A 19,581-nucleotide genomic window follows, 5' to 3' on the forward strand; every position below is an offset into this window, starting at 1 on the left:
CACTGGCTCTTGAGGACCTTTGTTTTCATCTCGTGATTGCTCAGTTCTGCTAAGAACTCATTAACCCCAGGTCTCTAGGTTACAGGTGAGGCTTTGCCCCCTCAGCATCTCTCCTGGATCCATAGATCTGCTGATCGGTAGTCCTGGTAGCTGAACCTGTTGTTCATCACCGACAGCGTCGTCCATCAGTCTTCTAACGGTTCCCTGGTTCATGAGTTGCTGCAGATGCCCCTCCCCTCTGTCTTGCCCAAAGAGTTCCCTCGGAGTTTTGGATTTTAAAATGCTTGTATACTGATTCTAGGAAGCAGAGAGACAAACAAAGAACACGAACAACAGGAAGCAGCGTGTTTGGAGGTGCACAAGTCTAGCCTGCAGGTGTCACACAAATGAAGCAGGGTGGACCATCACCTGCGTAGGACAGTGCCTTGCGCACATGCTCCGCAAGCCATTTCCTCTGTCTTTGGACTTGACGTCCCTACGGATTGAGGCAACTTGGAGAAGATGTTATTGTCCTGCCCACACACTCCTCCCTTTTCATTTCTCTCCAGTTCCTTCTCTTCTCTTTTCTCCTCTCCTCATTCCACTTTCCCCTTCCTCCTTCCTCCCTTCCTGCCCACTTTTATTTGCAATTGCTTTCCCTTGCTGTTTTAGCCTTTTCTCACTTTACTTTTGTTATTTTCTTGCAAATCTCTCATTCCCTTTGTCTTTCTTCTTTTAGTATCGAACATATCATTGTTCTCTGACAATAACCAAGCAAAGACAGAAATCACATACATGCCCCTGCATGAATAATTTCATTTCTCCATAGGAAGACTGAGAAGTCACAGAAAATGAATGGGGAAGACAGAACCCCAGTGACAGCCTGGGGAATCTCAATGGGCTTGGGCTTGTCCCGATGTTTTTTTCCATTCTTTGGCTCGAAGCTTTGCTCGCTCAATTTTTCCTGTGATGGTCTTGGGCAGGTCTAAGACAAACTCCACCTGTTGTGAAAAATCAGATCAATGCAGGTCATTGATGACCACAGTGGCACTGGAGTCTTCAGAGGAACTGCTTTGAGTACCAGCTTTTAAGGCTGGAGGGCCCGGGTGAATGAAGACAATGCATGGGGATGTTCTAGGTTAGCTCTGTTTGCAGTAAGAACACTTATAAGGCCTCCTGAGACCAGAGCAGGAAAAAGATGTTTAGAACAGGGCAGAGAGGTTCAGAGCACTGGATTTTACAGCTGGTCATGAAGAGAGAAACAACAAAATGAACACGACGTGGCTCAGAGGCAGACATCTGAGCTCCGACATAAAACTCTGCATGCTTCAGTTTTTTACTGTCAACTTAGGCAGGTCCCGTGGCCTTCCCAGTACTCAGCTTAACCACTATGTAAGCTAAAGGACAATAACAGTGCTTTAAAGTTGTTGTGGAGATAATATGAGACTGCATGGAGTAGACAGCCATGAATATCAGCTGTGGCTATTCACCTGAACTAAAGGAGACAGCTAAAGTAGACATCAGAAAGCTGCGGAAATGGTTTTGAACTGCACCTCAATTCTTATGATCTGAATGAGTGAGTTAAACAGTCACTCTTTATCGTGGTTTGATTTTGGTGGGCTTTTATTACCTATGGTAAAAGACCTCTCCTGGTCTTTTCAGTCTACAACAATGGATGGAAAATTCTAGAAATAATTCATTAGTGTAAGTGAAGTTTTACCATTAGGTTGTTATGGTTGCTGTATTTCTGTTACTGTTAATTTCTTATTGTTTCTGCACTTTGAGCTGTATTGGTTAGAGATGTTCATGTTTAATGGTTCATCTTGTCAGCACAGATGATCTTTGTTGTAGTTACTCCAGTTTGCCCTTTAAATGCTAAGACACTAAGAGGCAATAGCATAGACCTTTCAATACAAGGCCCCTGGTGGACAAGAAACCACAGAGTGTTATAACAAGAGAAAGTTACAGACCACCATGAAAGCAAGCAGAGAGCAGACACACCTGACCAGACCCAGTCATACCAAAGCTGAGGACTGAAGGCTGAAATTCCCGAAACCACAAGCCAGCACAAATCCTTCCTGTACGGGGTGTTATCTAAGACATTTTGGTCATAGTTATGAGAAGCATAACTGATACAGTATACACAGGGGGAAAAACATAGCTTATAAAAAGTTTGCTTCTATTGAACTACCCAAAGAAGGTATGACTGGGGACTCCTCGCTTGATCTTACAAATGTCCAGTCACAATTCAAAATCCCTCATGTCTGGTTTGACTAAATGCCTTGCTTCTTTTTTAAAAGATGAAAAAAAGAATTTTTATTTTTATTATATGCATATGGGTTTATAATATTTTATTATATGCATATAGCCTGAGAAGTTAAGCAGACATGGTCTTCCTGCCACGGACTAAGGCAGTGTCCTTGCCTGAGTCCCCATAGTGAAAGCCTCTGAGATCTGAGAACCCTCTGTAGCCCATTTCTGCTACAAGAGTATCTTTTTTTTTTTTTACAATAACCTCCCATTTATCACACAAACCATATTTTGGACATGGGGAAGAACTCGCTCTCATCCTTCCTCTACTTTCTGCAAGACAACCACATGACTCAGAACTGGCCAATCAAGATAGCCCACTGTCCTGCTTTTATAGGATAGTTTAATAATGAGTACCTAAATTAGTCTAGCAAGAGATAACTTCAAGACTTGGTCATAAGTCTTTGGGGGCCGTGCATGCTACTTTTTTACTGCAGTTTGCCAAGTTGCCAAGAATGCACTTTGGAGTGAATGGCACCTCAGAGGGAGAGCATATGTCAACAATTGAAGCCAATACAGAAGGAGGGAGAGAAGAAATAAGATAGAACTCTCTGACCACATCATACACATGCCTGGAGCTAATCATAAAGAAGGTTGTGCCAACTTGTGGACTTGTCAATCATGCAAGCAACAAATTTTAAGTTATATTTCCCTCACTGCCACTGAACGCTGTATAGTTCTGAATAGTTTTGCAAAGCTCCACTGTGCAGAGGGTGAACAGAGGTCAGAAATGACTGGAACTCCCATGAAAGCATTTGGCTCTTAATTCGGAATGAGTCAAAGGCTGTGGCCATTTTTTTTTTTTTTTTTTTTTTTTTTTTTTTTATGCACCAAGACAGTGGCTGGATGGTCTCTGGGAGGTTTTTGGTCACTGCAGGGAGGACTTTCAAATGAGAGGCCTTGTCCTCGTGCCAAAAAAGAAAAACCTAACATCTGTTCATCTACAAGCATGGGGACGTGGGATGGTTGAGGCCTCACCTTCCTGGGGTACTTGTAGGGTGCTGTCACTGACTTCACGTGCTGCTGCAGCATCTTGGTGAGCTGATCTCGGTCCTGGGACAGGAACTCAGGGGCTAGGACTACAAATGCCTTCACCACCTACAGCAAAGACGGGAGCCAAGATGGACCAGAGAACCTACTCATCTCTTGGGATAAAAGCAGAATCAGTATCAAGATATCCACCGTGGCTATCACAACCAAAGACCTGTATTCATCCAAATATTAGGGCCAGGGGAAAGGAAAACATGGGAAGTGGGTAAGGACAGCCAACATTCCAACTTGTCTTCAACTGACTTTTTTTTTTTTTTTTTTTTTTTTTAATGACAAGTGAGGATAAGATACCCCAGGCTCACTTCATAACCCAGATGCTGAGAGCAAAGAAAGGAAAGCGACGACTGGGCATTCTTACTTTAAATGGCTTGTTTAACCTCTTCAAATTTGAGCTTACCCATCTGTAGGGTGGGATAAAACTTTCATATTTAAGTCGTGGGAAGTACAATAAAACCATCTACCATCCAGAGCTCAGTGGAAGTCGCCCTTTCGCTCTCTCAGTGACACTCAGTATTTCACATGCTGCATGCTCGATATTGTCAGACACAGACATCACTAAGCCTGTGCCATGCAGAAGTGCCCTGGGACTCTGATCCACCTACTCACTTAAGCCCTCTCCACACACACTAAGCTCTGCACAATCTCGCCACCCTGGAGGTACAGGGTCCTCCCTATTATTCACTCCACGGTTCAAGGGCTACATTTTCTAGACCAACTCCCTCTTCTTTCACTCTTGTCAAGAAACAGATCTTTACAGGTAGTGCTAAGCCTTGCCCCAAGCCCTTTGCAAATCTATAGCACATTTAAGGCTCATGACAATCCCTTATTTCCCAAACGGGGAAACTGAGGAAAATTGTGCTCAAGCATCTTGGTGAAGGTCATGCAGCCAATCAGCAGGTAGGGCCAATATTTAAGCCCAAGCTGAGCTGTCCAGCCTGTGAGTCTGTGTTCTTATCCGCCTTACAACACTGTCCCTGTGTTTCAATATGGCACTGTCACCTCTCCTCTGGTAGGGTCTGGGCTGCTGATCACAGCTGTCTCAGCCACAGCTGGGTGCTCCATCAATGCATTCTCCACCTCCGATGGTCCAATTCGGTACCTAAAAAAGCACATCCTTCAGGAAAGATGGGGCACATCCTTCAGGGAAGATGGGACACCCAACCTCTAGGACCTAGAACCAGGCAGAACAAAAATGCATAACATCCTCCCCGGTCCAGAAACTGTGCTCACCCACTGGAATTGATGATATCATCTGTCCGCCCCATGAAGTGGAAGTAACCTTCAGCATCCTTGATTCCCCGGTCTCCCAGAAGCCAAAAGTCTCCTCGAATATTGTCCTGTGTCTTCTTGGGATTGTCCTAGTGAGCACAGAAACTTGTCCCAGGCCTTGTATGAACAGTTACTTCTGCTTACCACTCGAGCAGCTCTACACTGTGTGGTGGGCCTGTCATGAATCTACCAACCTTGGTTTCCCCAGCCAGCCTGGACCTTCTCCATTTATTTCAGTCATTCCGCTGAGGGTCTCTCACTTACTCCCATAAATTAAAATCTTATAGATAATATCGACATAGTCATTGATCTGCTTATACGCTAGGGAGTTCCCCTCTCTATATTCCATTTTCCCTTCCAAAGACGGTTTAACCTCTGTTTACTCCACACCATCAGCCAAGGTTATTGAGTTCATTTGGCACTCCCCCCCACCCTACCCCACCCCTGCTCTTCCAAACAATGTCCATACTTCTGCCATGGCTGGGTCCTCTATTTACCTGAGCAACTAGCGTATAAGTAGGAAGGAGGCTTGAGGGCTACTCATTGTCTGGACATTTTTTATATTGTACTCAGGTATGGGGACATGGATTTTAGGTTGATGTCCAGTTACGAGGTTATCGCCATCATTTTGAATGTCCAGGGAAGTTCAGGGGGCTTGTCTGAAGCCAAACCTGATATTCTAGGTTGTAGACCTGATACCAGAAGCCAAATTTCTTAACCCCGGCTCAGAATTCTTATAGTCGTCACGCACCTTCTGCTGGCGTTACCACCATGGCCTTGAATAGATCTGCCAGCACCGCTGTACCTGTGGTGTTAGCACCCATGTCCTAGCTCCCTTGCGAACATGTGAGAACACATGGGAAAAGTGTGCAGGCAGTGTTTAGAGAAGAGTGTGATGTAGCTGTGTCCTGGTCACAGAGCCTCCGTTTCCCCTGCACAGTGGAGGTGATCATTTGGACCTGTCGTGGTCCCTTTATTTAGTACCCTTGTCTGCAGTGCCGTTCCAAGTGCTTCATAAATAACGTTATTTTTACATTCCTAATGTTATACAACATGGTACCCAAACTCACCTATGAGGAAGTGAAACAGGGGGATGAAGAGCTTGCTCCTGATCATCCAGCAACTATAGGAGTAGTGTTTGAACTTAAAGCTGGCTCTAAAATTTCACATGGTGTCTAGGGGCCTTAAATGCGTTTAAAGTATATCAGGAGTTTTAAAACAGTGCTTGCCTTAGAGTATTTACTCAATAAGCCAGCGGTTCTCAACCTTCCTGCTGCTGCTGCTCCTTAATACAGCTACTCATATTGTGGTGACCCCTAACCATCAAATTGTTTTGGTTGCTACTTTGTCACTGTGATTTTGCAGCCCACAGGTCGGGAAGCACTGCAATAAATGATGGGAAGGTCATTATTACTGTCCTTGCTCACTTATTTATCTTGGGCACAAGCCTTCAACACACATATCCAGAAACCGTGTATTTGGGGGTTGTCTCTTACGACTTCCCCAACAGCCGTGGATTTGACTGATAATGTCTGTTAGGACTATCCGACTAGTGAGAGAGCTGGCCCTACTCGGGTATTATCTGTGAGCGCCTTCCGGAGACCCAGACCCTGGATGCTGTCTGCAACACTGTGATTCTCTCCGTGGTGTGCCCAGCATGGCTCCAAATTTCCACAATGCCGTAAAGCCTGGGTCTATGCTTCCTGGGGAGAGCAGGGTGAATGCCACTGTGGGTAGCTCAGAGCTCTAACAATACTGGCATGATGTAGAAGGGTTTGTTGTTGCAAAGGCTCATGGGAAAAGGAGAGCTCACTAGTGGTTTTTTAAGTAATTGACTAAAGATGGCAAGGGAGAATAGTCTGGCTTTTCTCTTTATAAAGTACCCCTTCTTTTTTGTTCGAATTTAACACTATTGTTGGCTTCCATAGATTGAGGTGTTATCATGGAAAAGTGTAGTTCTTGAACCCTGATAACTCTGTGCATCTCATCAATAGTTTTGGGGGGTTTCATAACCTTGGACATCCCTCATCCTCTGCAGTCTAGCTCATCCTTACAGGGAACAGAGGGAGAGCATAGGTCCTCACCACATATCCAGAGAAGATGCCTATGGGCCGGATGGGCTTCACCCTGAGGGCTATGTCTCCTTCCTTGCCAGGGGGCAGGACATTGCAATGCTCATCAATCACCTGAAGGAAGAGGAAGATTGATGGATGACCTGCAGAAGAGGAGCTATCCTGAACACTGGTGTGACAGCAGAGGTGATCAAGTGCAGACCATTCTGCTCTCAACCAGAACTGGAAGTCAAGGAAAGCTGAGAGGCTTAAGCTCGGATTCCTGGTCCACCTGCCTGGCTTTGTGCCAGTAAAGCCTCTCAGTATGCCGGACCCGAGGAACCTGGGCGGGTTCAGGAGAAGTGTGTCTCCCGTTATCATCGCCAGCCTTGTGGACACAGAGACTAAAAATCAAAAGTTCTTGTTGTTCTTTTGGGTTTTCGAGACCTGATTTCTCTGTGTATCCGTGGCAGTCCTGGAATTCACTCTGCCTCCCAAATTCTGGGATTAAAGGAGTACATCATCAGTTGTTCGGCTACCTTGACCACTGACCTTCAGCTATGATGCACTAAGCCTGGACATTACTAGCTTCTCTGTAAAACAGAAACGCTTAGAGAGAACAAAGCAGAGTACTAAAAAAGCATTTCTGTAGAGCTACCATCATGAATGACTATGACCGTAGTGAACGACAGCTCATCATCACACGTGATTCAGAATTAGGGAAGTTGTCATACCTCTGAGAAACAGAATTCTACATGTAATCATAGACACATAAAGGTAAACTCTAGTTCTTAGAATTCAGCCCAAGTTAATAAAAACAGAAAAAAACTTTAGTTACAATGCAGTCACTATAATGCTAATAAAAATGAGCATCGTCATTGACAGACAATGCAGAGAGAGAGTGGTAAGTCTACGCTGTCCTATATATCACCGTGGTCCATGCTGCAATGAGTACCGAAAGATCCAGAAGAAATGGTGCCTACCTGTTAAGTTGTAAGCCCAAGTTAGGCCAAGTCACTTCTATTTTTCTTTCAAAATCACACTTAATTTTGTAACTATCCAGGCAATTTGCTAGATAAGTAAAGTGGCTCCTGCTTTCCTCCCTCTCTTCCTTCCCCTTTCCTTCCCTCCTTCCCTCCTTTTCTTTCTCTTTCTTTTCAAAATACAATTTAAAATATTACATTCATTCATGTGCACGTGTGTGTCTGTGTGTGTGCGTGCATGCATGCATGTATGTGTGTGTGTGTATACATGTAGCTCAGAGTTTGTTCTAGCCTTCTACCATGTGAGTCTCGGGGAATCAAACTCTTATACACAGAGCCATCACACTGGCTCCCCTCCTCCTTTGAAACGATTATTTTAATATATCAAGATTAAGTATTGATACTTTTAAGTTTAAATTTGTTATTTTTGAGAATTTAATACACTAGTATTTTATTTAAATCATTTCAATTCTTTCCAACTCCTCACATGTCCCCCTTCTAATCCATGACCTTTTCTTCTTTAACTCATGTTACATACATACATACATACATACATACATACATACATACATGTATGCATGCACCTGTAATAATCACACACATTCTCACACACCGTGCTGAGTCCATTTAGTGTTGCTCAAATATACTTGTGCTTAGGGTTGAGTATTTGGAATTGGATAACCAATTAGGAGGCCTGTCCCTGGAGAACACTGTTTCTCTCACTGCCAGTAGCCACTGATTTCTTCTACTTCTGCGTGTAGGTGTGGAGCCTGGCAAAATCTTCCCCATTTGCGTTGAGTAAGAGCTTATCTTGGCAACTCTATTGCTGAGATTTCTTGGGCACAGCTTCTGCTCTCACGTCTAGAAGATACTATCTCGCAGCATGAACCCTGGTCCCCTGGCCCTGTGTTCTCTTCTGACCCTTCCTTCATGATGCTTCCTATGGGGGTTTCATAAAGGATGTGTCAGCTGGGGTTGGCTACCCCACTGCCAGTTGCTCTCTGCTAACTTGTAGATCTCTGTTTATTGCAGAGAGACAGAGAGAGAGAGAGAGAGAGAGAGAGAGAGAGAGAGAGAGAGAGAGGCTTACCTATGGGTATTGAGATAAGTACTTAGACTGCAATAATGCAGTTAGAAATTATATTGGTTTAGGAAAATGGCAGTAGTAAATTCTCCTCTAGGATACATGTTCTGTCATATAAGCCAGCCATGAGTTTCCTCCTATCGTACCAGAAATGAATTTCCTTCTATCGAGCAGGCCATAAGTCTAATTCTATATTTATTGGTTACCTCTAAGATAAAGCTGTGATTTTTTGCACCATTGGGGATAGCTTGCTGGGCCAGTACTTGTACTTAGGCTTGACAGCCGAGTAGGACTATTGATTCCTTTTCTCCCTGCTCACTGTGCAGAGCACCTTCCAATACTGTGATATTTTCAGGTCATTTCCAGCTCAAAATCTCCAAGTCCTGTGTCCAAAGTATGTGATGCCTTCACCAATAGGGTCTTATCTTCAGGTCTTGGGAGACAACTAAGGGCAATGGCAATAGCTTATATTGTTTGGGGGAGTCTCTTAGAGCATCACCCACAATCAACAACTCTTAGGGAGGTTTGCCATGCCTGGCATTAGGATTTGGGGTTTTGTTAGTCTATATGGCTCCTGGAGGAAGCTTAACACCCATGTAATATAACTTCATTTAAACTATATATGTACACACACAAATACACATGCACACACTCACACACATTGTATGTAGTCTAAATGAACTTATGAAATATTGTGTTTCCCTTTGGCTTTTAAAAACATCCTTAGTATTATTTGTCTCTCTCTCTCTCTCTCTTTTTACCCTCTCTCTGTATGATCCTTCACTTTCCTCCCCATTTTTCTCTTTCCCTCTTCACATCACCCATGTGCTATTTCCCCATTTCCCTCTCTAGAATTTATTCTACCCCTCTGTCTGCATGATCTCTTTCTACCTTCCTGGTTTCTGTGGATACGCCATGCTATGTACTCAAACTGAAAAATTCAGAGCTGGAATCCTGAAATAAGAGAAAGCACAGCATTTGTGTTTCTGGGTCTGGGTGATCGCACTCAGCATACCATTATCTATCCATTTACCTGCAAAGGTCATGATTTCGTTTTTCTTTATAGCTGAAAACTATTTTATAAAGTACACATGTTCATTTTCATTGTCCATTCATCATTTGAAGGGCATTTGCGTTGTTTCCATCCCTGGCTGCTGTAATGAATGCGGCTGAGCAAGTATCTGTGGATGTTGGATCCTTTGTCACATGCCAAGAAGTAGTATAGCTGGGTCACATGACTGATTTACCTCTGTCTTTCTGTGAACTCTCCACCTTGATTTCCAGAGTAGATCACCATTTCACAGCCCTATGAACCATAAACGAGAGTCCCCCTCTCCTTGTGTCCTTTGACAACATTTGTTGCAAGTTCTTTGCTTGGTCCTGGCCATTCTGACTGGGGTGGGATGGCGGTGCAAAGTAGTTTTCGTTTTGTATTTCTCTAATTGCTAAGGGAAGATGAACACCTTTAAATGTTTCTTAGCCATTTTATCGTTTTTTCTTTTGAGAACTCTCTGTTCATATCCGTATGACTTTTAAGATTTTTTTCTATTTCTGTGGAAAATTGGACTGTGTTGCATCTATGAACTGATTTTAGTAGAATGGTCATTTTTACAATATTAATTCTACCAATCCACAAATATAGAAAGTCTTTCCATCTTCTAGTGTCTTCCCCAATTTATTTCTTCACAAATTTAAAGTCTTCGCTGTAGATGATGTTTACTCTTTGGTTGGGTTTATTTCTAGATGTGTCTTTGAGGCTATTGTGAATGGTAGTGCACCCATGATCTCTTTCAGAATGTTCTTTGTACAAAAATATAAGTTGATTTTTGGATCCCCACACTTCACTGAGGTGAAGCTTTCTGGTGAAATTTTGGGGATCTCTTATGTGTAATATATCACCTGAAAATAGGGATAATATGACTCCTCTTTCTATTTGATTTCTTTCTCCTGCTTTATCACTCCAGCTAATGCTTCTAGTTCTCTACGGGCTAGGAATAGAGAGAGTGAACAGCCCTGTCTCATTCCTGATTTTAACCTGACTTCTTCAGATTTGTTTTCACTTAGGATGATTTTCACTGTGGGTTTCCCATACACAACATTCTTTATATTGAGCTTTGCTCCCTCCAGCCCTGTTCTCTACAGAACTTTTACCTTGCAGCTGGGTTGGATTTTGTCAAAGGCTTTTTATGTATTATTGAGGCAATCATGTGATTTTTGTCTTCAGATTAAGTTATATCATTTATTGTATCTATTTAAAGACATACCTGCATGTCTAAAATTAAGACAACTTGATCATTGTGGATGATCTTTCTTATATGTGCCCACATTGAGTTTACAAGTATTTTATTGGGAATTTTGCATTTCTGTTTATCAGGGGGAGTGTTTTTTATTTGTTTGTTTGCTTTTTTGGACCATAAGGATCTGGAGCGTTCACCTGGCATAAGTGATATTAGTTGAACTTAATAAAAACGTAAAAAATAAATACAATTCCACTCACTAACCTCCCCCCCCCCATGGCCCTTAGCAAACCTGTACATCATAATGAGGAATGGCTGTTCCCAGGTAGCCCGGTTTGACCGTCATCGTCCTGGAAACTCTGCAGGTGAGTCCCTGTGGAGAGGTACAGACAGAGCAGCAGGCCTCAGGAAGAACTGCACAGTCAAGGGAAGAAAGGGTTCAAGCAGGTCTCACTCTCCTGCCTTAAGCTGCTCACACCCTCTTTCATCCACCCCCATACCCTGGCTCTCTCCCTTTCTCTGGAACCCCAATCTTAGTGGTGTTACCAAACTGTCCAGGAGACAATCTGGTTACTCCCAAGGGAGAGAATGATTCAATTCTGAAATGAACCTTGCCCTTGGAGAGACTCTGATGCCGAGAAGCCCGCTCTGCGCATGTCCTTCTCTGGGTGGATGGGCCCTTGCTAGGCATGCTTTACAGACCCTGTGCTCCTCACTTGGATTTGCAAGCTCTTCCCAACTGCTCCACATCACTGCCTTCAGCCTGCTGGGGGAACGCTAACGAGGGTGTCCAGAGAAGGAAGACAGGTGAGAGGGCAGAGGGGAGAAAAACACTGAGGGTCACGGGAGTCAGACACTCAGAAGAGGATCAAGTTGAGTTCCAGGCGGTTCTGACGAGTTGCACCGAACACTGCAGATAGAGGCTGTGACATGCTATCCAACTCCAACACCTGTAGGCAGGGATTTGCTGGCTTCTCCCTGCCCCTTGCTTTTGTTTGAGCAGCTGTGTGCCCAGCGCCTGACAGACACATCTGAGAGTTGCAGTTTTCTGCTAACGTTCGACTCCATCACAGAGAAATTCTATGATCGTCTTGTTTGAATGAACAGTTGCTGTGCTTTGGTTGCCATGTTGGTGGTGTTTGAAGGTGGAGCCTCTAAGGAGCCATTAAATTAATACCCTTCTGGTATGGCTGAGTGGTGGCTCTCTTAAGACTGTCAGTCATACAAGGGTAGGTTTCCACTAAGCAAGACTATCCCTGTGTTAGTTTGTTTTGCCACATTTCATTATGAGTTGAAGCAGCATGGGTGTGAGTAGATGCTGACATCCCATCTTAGATTTTCCAGCCCTGAGAGCCACGAGACAAAGTAGCTACTTTTCTTCATAAATCACCTAGCCTCAGGCATTGTTATAGCAACACAGAGCAGACTAAGCCTCTAGCTCTGGACTACTTTTCTTCACAGCTCTTTTCATGGCATCCATTTCTTGATTTTTGTCTTCCACCCCCACCAGAATGCAATCCCCATGAAATCAGGAACACACTGTTATTATCATTTTGTTCCCATAGAGGATCCTCAGTAAGTGTTTCTCAACTAGAACAGTGATACACTATTTCACAATAACCCACTTATTAAACAGAATTTGAAGTCTGGCAGGTGCACTCAGCCCATGGTGCCAGGGAAAGCAGATACCGTTTCTGTCTGGCCATAAAATTCTCTGATCTCCAGTCCCGTCTTGGCTTTCCAGTTCTCCAGAGTCTCTGGCAGAAGGCTCTCCCCTCCACTGAAGCAGCTATGCAGATGTGGGAACTTGTAACTAGAGAGGAGAGTTTATTTTCCTTTAGTTTCATTGGAACTGAAGTCTACCCAAGCTTGGGGTTGAGTTCAGGGTGCTCTGATGATGTCCCTGGTTTTATATAGGCTAAGCATGTCCATCTAAATAGGCATGGGGATGGGTCTAGAGGCTCCTATCAGTCCCCTAAAGGTCTATCACCTGGAAAGATCCTGTTGTAGCAACATCCGGTAAATGAGGGGGGCACCGACCAAGCTGTTGATAGGGTATCTGGAAAGCACCTGTGGGAAGAGAGTCTTCTGAGACACTGCTCATTAGGGCAGATGCCAAACTCACTAACACACATTACCATGACAGACACAACTTCTCAAGTTTTAGTCATCCAGACTAAATTCCTAGCCTGTCGTGTTTGCTTGAGACTGAACACAGGTGATTCTCATGTGTCTGTAAGACACAACAGAAGAACGAATGCAGGTAGAAGAAGATCCAGGATTCACTTGGAACACTTGTCCAAACGTGGCTGGCTCCCCCCACTCAGTTTAGGACTCATCCTTTTAACCCCTCACCCCACCCTACCAATGGGTACCCCTCAGTCATTGGTGGTAGGGAGGATAGACCAGATGCTTTGGCAAATGATCTTGGGTCAGTGCCTTCACCTTCTGGAGCCAGGTTTATTATAGGCCGTTTCCTCGAAAATAACTGTGAGAGACTACAGTGGTCAAAAGTGGCTGCAAGCACCTCTCAACATTTCCAAAGCCGTGTTCGAGGAAGGCCCGGATGTGAATGCCAACTCTGGACCTGAGCCTTGCAGGGTTAAGTGGACTGCACGCATGTGTTGGCCACATGACAGGCAACACTGTTTCTCTCACTGCACTTGTTTTGTGCGGAACTGAGCAGTGATTTAAGCAAAAGTCTAGGGGGAGAAAAGAACATGAAAGTCTCACACAATAGTTTCCTGCATGTGTAACTCTAGCTACTCCTGTATTATAGCTTTGCAAACAAAATGAAAACATATTTGTTGCTTGTGACTATGCGGTAATAAGCAGCTATAGCATGTGGATTTTTCTTACTCTACAGGAAAACAAAAAAAATCTTATTTTCTCTTTAGAATTCCTCCCAGGTAAATTCCCCAAACTGGACATAAACCAAACACACTTCCATAATATGATAAGAAAGAAATGATATCACATTCTTAGGATGGGATACCTGTAGGGCAATTTAAAAAACAAACTTCATACACATGAAAAAAAAATATGGGTTACCCTCATAGAGAAATTCACTGAGTGAGAAACAAGACACTAAAGATAATACATCCTACACTTGAATTAAAAAAAAGACAAGAGGTGAAATTTAAGCTGGTAGAAGTTAAAAGAGATTTTAACTTCTGAGGCTAGGCGATGACCAGGGGAGGCGTGGGCACCTCCTACAGCTATGGAGATGTTGGAAGCTTCCGTGTGGTGACGACGGTGTGTCTGATATTAACCACACATTCCACATGCTGGATGGACCCATAGGATAGATCTCTAACCCTCATGTGGTTGAATTTGAAGATAATGATGACAAAGTAATGAAAAGGTTCACCAGTAACACCTTAGTTATTACCATAAAGAAGGGACTAGACTGTGCATCCTCCTCCCCTCCTCCTTCCCCCTCTTCTCTCCCCCTCTTTCTCCTTTACCTCTCTCCCTTCTTCCCTCCCTCTTCCCCTACCCACTCCCCTTCCCTTATAGCCATAGGTGATAGCAAGAAGGTGATGCCTACAAGGTAGCAGGAGATTACTTGATAAGTAGGTAACCCTCTTGGCACCCTGATCACCTTGGATTTCACCCTTCAGAACCGTGCAACACACCTGCTGTGTGAGTGTTCCAGGCTTCGGAATTTCTGTGCTGTAGCCTAAACTGACCGAGGCACCGTCCGACCCAAGGGAATTATTTACCAACTGTACATTAGAATAGCAGCATTCCATACATTGTAACCATCATCTTGCAAGTAAATGAGGAAATAAGACATACACACTCACAGGCACACATACTCACATAGGCATAGATGCACACACGCATACGCATAGACACACATGCATGCCCTCAGACACACACACACATACATGCATCAGCCCTTTATCTGAGATCTGATGGCTAGAGGAGTGCCTCTTAGTTGAGAGAACACCCACTGAGTCCCGCCTCCTGAACACATATGCCATTCATCAATGGACGTGTCCATCTTTCTCCCTAGACCATGAGCTTTGTTACATGGGTGCAGACTTCCATCTTGCTTCCCGAAGTCTGCTGCTCACCCATGTGGCTGGGCTTAAGCAGAAGTTTTATGAGGGGAAACTAACTGGAAGAACCTAGAGTGTGCAGACTCAGAGCTGACTCTGACCAACCAATGAGAATGGTCCTGTCTTACCTTTAGAACAGTTTGTGGATCAAACTCTGGCAAAAGATGGACAAATATGCATGCTCCCAAAGTCCAAGGTTCCAGAAGCGAGGTTAAAATGTTCACTATCCAACCTGTGTCTGAGATGGTCCATACTGTGTCAGAGACATCCAGGCCTGTCCAGGTGCTGAGAACACAGAACATTGGCACACAGAGCTGTGTACACTGGAGGTATAGTGCTGGAGGGGCTGTGTGAGGGAAGGGTTAGGTGTGGGCATGCAACGTGTGTGAAGAGGTGGCAGTGCTTTAGAAAGCGTGACCCTGGAAGACACAATAGACAGCTAGGTTTCACTCTCACCTTATTCCCAATGCTAGGACAGTGGCTGATGGGTGGAATCACCCAGGAAAAGCTTACTAACAAAAGGCATCAAAGTGAACATTCTGGCCTGTATGTGTTTGTGTTGATGTGTGCATGAGTGTAAATGTGAGTGTGAAGGTGTCCTTATCCATCACTCCCCACCTTGTTCTTTGAGTCAGAGTCTCTCAGGGAACCTGAGGCTTGCCGATTGGCTAGACTGGCTGGCCAATGAGCTCCAGAGAGGCCCTCTTGGCTGTGGTCCTCTAGTACTGGCTTTACAGTTATGCACTACCACTGGCTTCTATGTGGGTGCTGGGGAATCTGAGCCCAGATCCTCACACTTGTACCAGCATTTTGCCCACTAAGCCATCTCCCCAATCTCTAAGTCTACATGCTGACAGCCTTGTCAGGTTCAAGCTTGGCTGAGCAAAAAGGCCACTGGTTCTCTTTGCTTCAAGTATCATGGACTGCCTGAGCGCAGCTACAGTTATTCCTGTACAGGAAAAAACGCATTTCCTTTCACACTCCAGGGAAGACACATCCACCCTATGTTAAAGCAAAGATGTTGTAGGATAGACAGAAAGGACACACAAGCATACACACACACACACACACACACACAGATACTGAAGATGATTGATCTCTTTAGGAAATTAATTATATTGGGACAAAATTGGGATGGTGGTAGTGAAAAATAAAATCTTAGTTTTATTACATGTTCTTTTAGAATTTGTACTTTATTACAGCCTATCTATTACTTTACTTTGAGTGTGATTATGTTCATGTCTGTGCATGTGTATGTTCATGGGAAGAGGTCACACATGTTTCTCGAGGCCAGAGGGGAACATCAGGTGTTGTACACAGGTCCCATCTACCTTGGAGGTTTCCAACCAGTCTAAGCTTGCCAGCCTCTGAGTCTCAGGAGCCACCAATCTCCACCTCCAGGATTTAGCATTCACTTGTGGGCCACCAAACTCTACTTTTTAAAATCTGAGTTCTGGGAACCATGCTCAAGTTCTCTTGCTTGTGTGACAAGGACTTTAAGAAGCTATACTCCTCACTTTCAGTTTGACCAGCTTAGTTTTCTGATACAGTTTCAGAGGCAGGACACTTACGCTTTAAAAAAGTTTTTAACACTGCAATATTTCTCATTCTAATAATAAAACTGCCATCGCAGGAAGGATCTATGGGAAAAGAACACAAAGATCTTAAGCTAATAGTTCATTGAGACCTTGGCATTGTGCCTTCTGATTCCACAGGTCATAGTGATCTAGTAATGAAATCAGTGCTGTTTTGAGTCCTGTGTTTGAAACTCCACTAACTCAGTTCCATTTCATCCCTCTAATGATACTTTTCATACAAATGAATTTGCAATGTAATTTGTTGCTGACAAAAATAAAAAATGTCTTCCTGGATGTCATCAAAGCAAATTGCCAGAACCCCAGAGACAAGGTATAGAGCATTTGGGAAGAGGACACCTGTACCCCGTTGCTATTCAGTCATCCTAGTGGTGAGGCTTGAAACAAGAAAGAGGTTTTGAGACCTTGTGTTGTCCGAAACAGAGACGTCACACTGTCTTGCCTTTTTAGCCTCCCTCCTCAGTTGTCTCTCTCAACATCTCCAGGGCAAATCAGACCTGACTCCAGGACGGTTGTCATGAATCCATAGAAGGAAAAGGCTCAGCTTACCCAGCGTCCATCTTGGCCTTGATGCCCAGGCTGGAATGGGAGTGTTCTGCCATCTTGGGAGGGCCGCTGGTCCCACTGGTGAAGTAAATGGCAGCTGCCTCATGGCTTCCAGTCTCCACACAGTGATGAGTGGTGGATGCATCCCTACGGAGACCAGAAAGTCAGCGTCTCAGTTCTAGCCTGGATACTGATGATCCTGTGGCCCATCCTCCCTCCCTAGCCCTCAAGCTGACAAGGGCAAGTCGGATGACCTGTCTCTGAAGGGAAGCTCTTGAGTGGTGAAATTCATGGATTCCTGAATGATTCAAAGTTAGCACTTTGTTAAAGAGTTGAGTTTCTGCAAGTTACTTAACTTCTGCACATCTCACTTTCCACGTCTGTGAAACGGGGTCAAGAAAACCTAACTCAGGGAATTAAAAAAAAAAAAAAGGTAACCCTACAATAAAGAAAGCAAGAACATGCTTAGCAGAGACTTAATATTAATACAGTTGTTGTTGGGCCCCAGCCTGATACAGAAGTTGAGCAGCTAGTTTTCCAAGTGATTAAAAAAAATGATTATTTATTTTTATTTTATGTGATGGGTGTTTTGCCTGCATGGATGTATATGTACAACTTGTGTATGTCTACCGTGGAGGACAGAAGAGGGCATCAGATCCCCTGGACCTGGAGCTATAGACAATTTGAGGCCACCATGCAGGTGCTGGGAGCAAAAGCCACATCCTCTCCAAGAGCAGAGCCAATCCACATGATTTCTTAACACCCACTTTTTTTTTCCTCGGGAAGAATCTAAAAGTCTCAGGCAATTTCTTTAGTGTCTTCAACTGGAATCTCTAAAAGCTGGTATTTTATTGTTTGCTTTTATTGAAACTATTTTAAAGATCGTGACAGTAGAAAGGAAATTAAAAAGAAAAAAGACTTTATGTTCTCCCTAAATGTTTCCTAAGGCACATGTCTCCAATGGAAGAATTTCAGGTACATGGCAGGAATCCCACTTATCCAGTCAGTCTTGCTATGAAAGACTTTGGCCCTGGACCTTCTGGAAGGACCACTGTTCTGAAAAGCATCTCTTAGGGATATAGAATGCGCAAAGAAGAGCACATCAGACATCTCTTAGGGATTGCCTCGTGTACTCTTGGATTCACCTATGGCTGTGTTGAATAGCTTGTTGTTGTTTCTAGGTGCAAGGGATTCACTTTAACCCCAGGATATGTGTGTGTGTGTGTGTGTGTGTGTGTGTGTGTGTGATGTATTCATCTGAGTGTTGCTAAATATACAAATGCAGGTGAATACTCAAAGGCCAAAGCAGGGAGTCAGGTGTCTCTCTCTATTGCTCTCCACAATGTTGTTTTGAGGCAGGGTCTCTCAATGACCTTGACTGTTCGCTTTTAGGCAATGATAGCCTGGCCTGTGAACTTTTGGGCTCTGTCTGTCCTTACCTCCCGGGGATGGGAGTTACAACTATATGCAGCCAAGCTGGCTTTTTACGTGGGTGTTGGGGATTCAAACTTGTGTATCATGCTTGCATAGAAAGTATTCTTATCTACCAAGCCTTGTCCTCAGACCCTTAGTCTCCTAGAGTTTTTATTTTATTTTATTTTAATGCTGCATGGCATGGCACTCTGGGCCTGCAAATGTAAAAGCCCAGAAGTGTGCGGTAGATAATGCCCCTTAAAACCATCAACAAATGAAGATGCCAGTCCTATGTTAGAAATCCTGGGGGCATTCTATGTGCTCTGAGAAGGTTTCCACATGCTGGCCCCACCTGCCTTTGGAATGAGTCTATGCTAAACACTCCCACTTGCTCTTCTTTCATCTCTCTCTCTCTCTCTCTCTCTCTCCCCCTTAGTCTTACACTGGACACAACACTGTACAACAACTACTAGGTTGGATTTCCACTTTGGATGCAAACCCAGGCTGAGGCGGAAGATACTCACTTTAGCAATGCCTTGAAGTTTAGCCATCCTTCTCGCTTTTTTTCAGACACCAGCAACTTGATTTTCAGAAAAGAGCAGTCAGGGGCCACAGCGTCCACTTCCTGGGCCACCTCGTCCCCAGCCACAATAGCCCTGGCCTTGGATGACTGCAGCCTGTAGAGTATATCTGTGGCTCTCATCTGTATGGTTCCAGGCATGAAAACAAGGCCTGGAGAAACCAAATGGTTTAAAGAGCGCTAGGAAGGGAACTGTCACCTTCCCCAGAGACGAGCTGTGGATAGCCATGAAGGCTAACAGGAAGCGCAAGGAGGATGTAAACAGCTAGGGTGCCCAACAGAGAAGAGCAAGTCAAACGTGCACAGCTGTGAGGACCAACAGGGAAGGGCAGATCGGCTGTGAACAGGCATGGGGGCCAGCAGGAAGGGCAGGTGGGATGGACACATCTATGAGAACCAACAGAAAGGGCAGGTGGT

At 44.3% G+C, this 19,581-nt stretch overlaps 1 protein-coding gene across 1 annotated transcript in view; it reads right to left on the minus strand.

Moving 5' to 3' along the window:
• Positions 1–766: 766 nt before the first annotated feature.
• LOC129691409 (acyl-coenzyme A synthetase ACSM2, mitochondrial) overlaps positions 767–19,581 on the minus strand; it is a 30,167-nt gene continuing 11,352 nt past the window's right edge. The window contains exons 4-14 of the mRNA XM_055627539.1: positions 19,109–19,316; positions 17,175–17,318; positions 15,159–15,315; positions 12,954–13,033; positions 12,653–12,776; positions 11,256–11,336; positions 6,693–6,794; positions 4,570–4,697; positions 4,339–4,438; positions 3,268–3,387; positions 767–980 (exon numbers count right to left, since the gene is read on the minus strand). Coding sequence (XP_055483514.1) covers positions 873–980; positions 3,268–3,387; positions 4,339–4,438; positions 4,570–4,697; positions 6,693–6,794; positions 11,256–11,336; positions 12,653–12,776; positions 12,954–13,033; positions 15,159–15,315; positions 17,175–17,318; positions 19,109–19,316 — 1,352 coding nt within the window. The 3' untranslated portion in view covers positions 767–872. The remainder of the gene's footprint in view (positions 981–3,267; positions 3,388–4,338; positions 4,439–4,569; positions 4,698–6,692; positions 6,795–11,255; positions 11,337–12,652; positions 12,777–12,953; positions 13,034–15,158; positions 15,316–17,174; positions 17,319–19,108; positions 19,317–19,581) is intronic.

The sequence above is a fragment of the Psammomys obesus genome, unplaced genomic scaffold, assembly GCF_907164565.1.
Source record: "Psammomys obesus unplaced genomic scaffold, mPsaObe1.curated_primary_1811, whole genome shotgun sequence".
Classification (NCBI taxonomy): domain Eukaryota; kingdom Metazoa; phylum Chordata; class Mammalia; order Rodentia; family Muridae; genus Psammomys; species Psammomys obesus.